The sequence below is a fragment of the Callospermophilus lateralis genome, chromosome 2 (assembly GCF_048772815.1).
Source record: "Callospermophilus lateralis isolate mCalLat2 chromosome 2, mCalLat2.hap1, whole genome shotgun sequence".
NCBI lineage: Eukaryota > Metazoa > Chordata > Mammalia > Rodentia > Sciuridae > Callospermophilus > Callospermophilus lateralis.
Genome location: NC_135306.1, coordinates 153,278,073 through 153,281,230, shown reverse-complemented (window position 1 = coordinate 153,281,230; position 3,158 = coordinate 153,278,073). Strand labels below are relative to the sequence as shown.

General features: G+C 36.1%; 1 protein-coding gene across 1 annotated transcript; it reads right to left on the bottom strand.

Annotated features, from left to right (window-relative positions):
• Window positions 1-1,605: 1,605 nt before the first annotated feature.
• On the bottom strand, window positions 1,606-2,562 carry LOC143391377 (olfactory receptor 52Z1P-like). Its single transcript, XM_076844078.1, has one exon. It carries the CDS (start codon window positions 2,560-2,562, stop codon window positions 1,606-1,608), a length of 957 nt encoding a protein of 318 aa, XP_076700193.1.
• Between the last annotated feature and the right edge of the window lie 596 nt (window positions 2,563-3,158).

The window sequence follows — 3,158 nt, the reverse complement described above, 5'->3', positions numbered from 1 at the left end:
CAAGATAATATTATATAAATAGAAGAACAGTAATATCTATAGACTGATGGAGTAATGTAATGTTAATGCTACATGTCTCATTTTGAAAAGACAATTGGAAGGCAAAATTAATTTTTAAACTATTTTTATTTAAAATGTTTCCTTAAAAAATATCCACAACATCATAGAATTCTGTATATACTTCTCTGACTGTTACAAAATGCAATGCCTACATGGTTCCAGAGATGAATATAAGGGCATGCATCTATATAATTGAGATCACATGATTAGTATTCTTCAATATCTGATTCTCTGAAAAGTATTTTTAAGTTCACTTCCATATAAGCACATACATATAACATTCTGTAATGATTACATTATACACAATGAATGTTAACACATTCATTATGTGCATTTATAATTTTTAGTTGTTCATTTTCATCACCAATACTTTGAGCATGTATATGCACATTTGTTCCTTTGAAAGTATATTTTTAGAAAAGAATATGCAAATTTTTAAATTCAACTTTATCTTGTATTCCTATAATCTTCTTGATAGCCCACTGTTGCTTCTATTTCCTGATGAATGCATCTTACCATGGCCATTAAAAATACCCTGGCCTTCATGGTTAAAAATATTTAGGCCATAGAGCCATCATATCATGACTAAGAGTGTACTGCCCCTTTAGTTAATAAATATGAATATAGGTCCATTTCAATGGTCTTAATTGGCATACATGCTATTAATTTTGAAACCAATCACTGATAATGTCTTTCTCTTGTCTCCACCGGGACAAATTTAAATGATTTAATACCCAGGATTAACTATACTCACTATGTCCCAAGATGCCTAACAGTAATTATAGGAAAGAAGAAATGGAATGCAGAGCCTCCTTTTTCTGTTCTGCAGGTCTTGTATTTGTGGGACTCAGGCTGGTTCCAGAATTGCCAATTATAACAACAGTAAGCAACATCATTTCATTTCCATTTTGTGCTGGGCTTTGTTTTAGGAGTTTTATGTAGATCATGTCAGGTGAGCATGCCGTGTAAGCCTTCCAATCACCTTATAATGGGCATAAAATAATATATATGTTGATTATATAGTTCATATACATATGCCCAGGAATAGTAAATATACTATTCAGTCAGATAGCTGAATTTCCAAACCCAAACCATAAACCAAATGTTCAATTATTATAGTGCCACTCAGGTGAGTACTACTTTACTCACTTTGAACTATAATACTATTTTATCTTCCTATTTTATAGTCAAATAGGTTGCATGTCTATTACACAGTTTGGGAAATTTATTTTTCATATCTTTTAGCACATCTGTAATTCTGTTTTTTGTGTCAATATACAATTGAAACTTGCCTTCAAATTATTACACTTTAAGCCTGTTGTAACAGCGCTAAATATTATACAGAAAATAAGATATCCTTGCTCTAATACTGTCCTGAGAAAAGATGCACACACAGGAAAAATTTATTATTGTGTCGTTTACTCAAAAATTTGCCGTTATTTTCTTCCTAATGTTGGCATGATAAAAGATGTTCACTATAACTTCAAATGCACATCAATTTTTGAGTTTCTTGGGATAATAAAGAACTAATCTGTTTGGTTTATATTAACAAAGTGTCTTGTTCAAATAAAAGATCTGAATAACTCTCTCCTGGATTTGCTTGGTCTTAACTCCATAGATGATGGGGTTCAGGGTGGGTGGTACCACTACATAAAGATTAGCAAGGAGGATATGCACATGCAGGGGTATGTTGTGTCCCCCAAACCGGTGAGCAAAGAAGGAAAAAAAAGCTGGTGTATAGAACAAAAGGATGACACAGACATGGGAACCACAGGTACCCAGAGCCTTGAGACGGGCATCTCGAGAAGGAATTCTAAACACAGTATAAAGTATAAGAGCATAGGAGATGATGATTAGTACCACATCGAGGCATGTGGAAAACAGGGCCACAATCACCCCATAGTAGATGTTCACTTTGATGCTATCACAGGCCAATCTAGCAATGCCCATATGTTCACAGTATGAATGACGAATAATGTTCTTTCCACAGTAATGGAGCCGATATACCAGAAAAACCAAGGGAAAGCAGATGAAGAAACTCCTAGTTACTGCTGCAGCACCCATTTTTCCAATGACTGAAGGTGTTAGAATGGTCCTGTATCTTAGTGGATGACAGATGGCCACAAAACGGTCAAATGCCATGGCCAACAATATAGCAGACTCTGCCACAAAGATGAAGTGAAGAAAAAACATCTGAGACACACAGTTACCAAAGGAAATACCCCCATCTTGGAACCAGAAGATTGCTAGCATCTTTGGTGTGGTAACTGTGGAGAGAAAGATATCTGCCAGGGCCAACATGGAGAGGAAGAGGTACATAGGTTCCTGAAGACTGCGCTCAGTGAAGATGAGGAATAATAAGAGGGTGTTGCCCAGAATAGCCACTAGGTACATGAAACAAATGGGGATGGAAAGCCATATGTGTGCCTCTTCCAGTCCTGGGATCCCAGTCATGGTGTACCAGATGTCTCTGATGTTGGTTTGATTTGAAGACATTGTCATGTTTTACTCAGTCCTTTGATTCTAAAGCCTAGGATGGAAGAAAGAGGCACTGGAGATGTAGAACAAGGGTATTTTTTTTTAAATTAGGTTGATTCTTCTGTAATCTTTTTAGGAGTTCAACACTATTTATCAGATAAAATCACTACGACTATAATTGAATTGAAAGCCTACCTTGAATCTCTCATAGTCTTTTCTCTAGTAATTTATTTGGAGTGGAGAAGAAAGAGAACTATAGGTTATCCTTGATTTGTGTATTATTGTATCAACTTAATGTAGTATATGTTGGGACTGGGTCCTTGTTTTGCAGCATCACAGTATGCATGTTTTTCAGCCAACTCTATGCAAAGTGAGCTCCAATACAACATTACTCTGACTTAGCACCTGTGTCCTCACATCTTCTACACATTTTACCTTCTTCCTCGCTTCCTCCTTCGTTTCCTGCAGAATACAGACAAGTATGAACTAACAACTGTGCAGTTGCAGAGAGGGCTCTTTAGGAGAAGAGAGAGAAGGATTTTTTTTTTTTTGAGAGAGAAAGAGCCTGGGGAACCCTGGGAGAAAAAGGGTCTACCAATGGTGAACTGAGGGTCATTTAA

Coding starts and splice junctions, on each gene's coding strand:
- LOC143391377 (XM_076844078.1), bottom strand. CDS start 2,562: ATGACAATGTCTTCAAATCAAACCAACATCAGAGACATCTGGTACACC.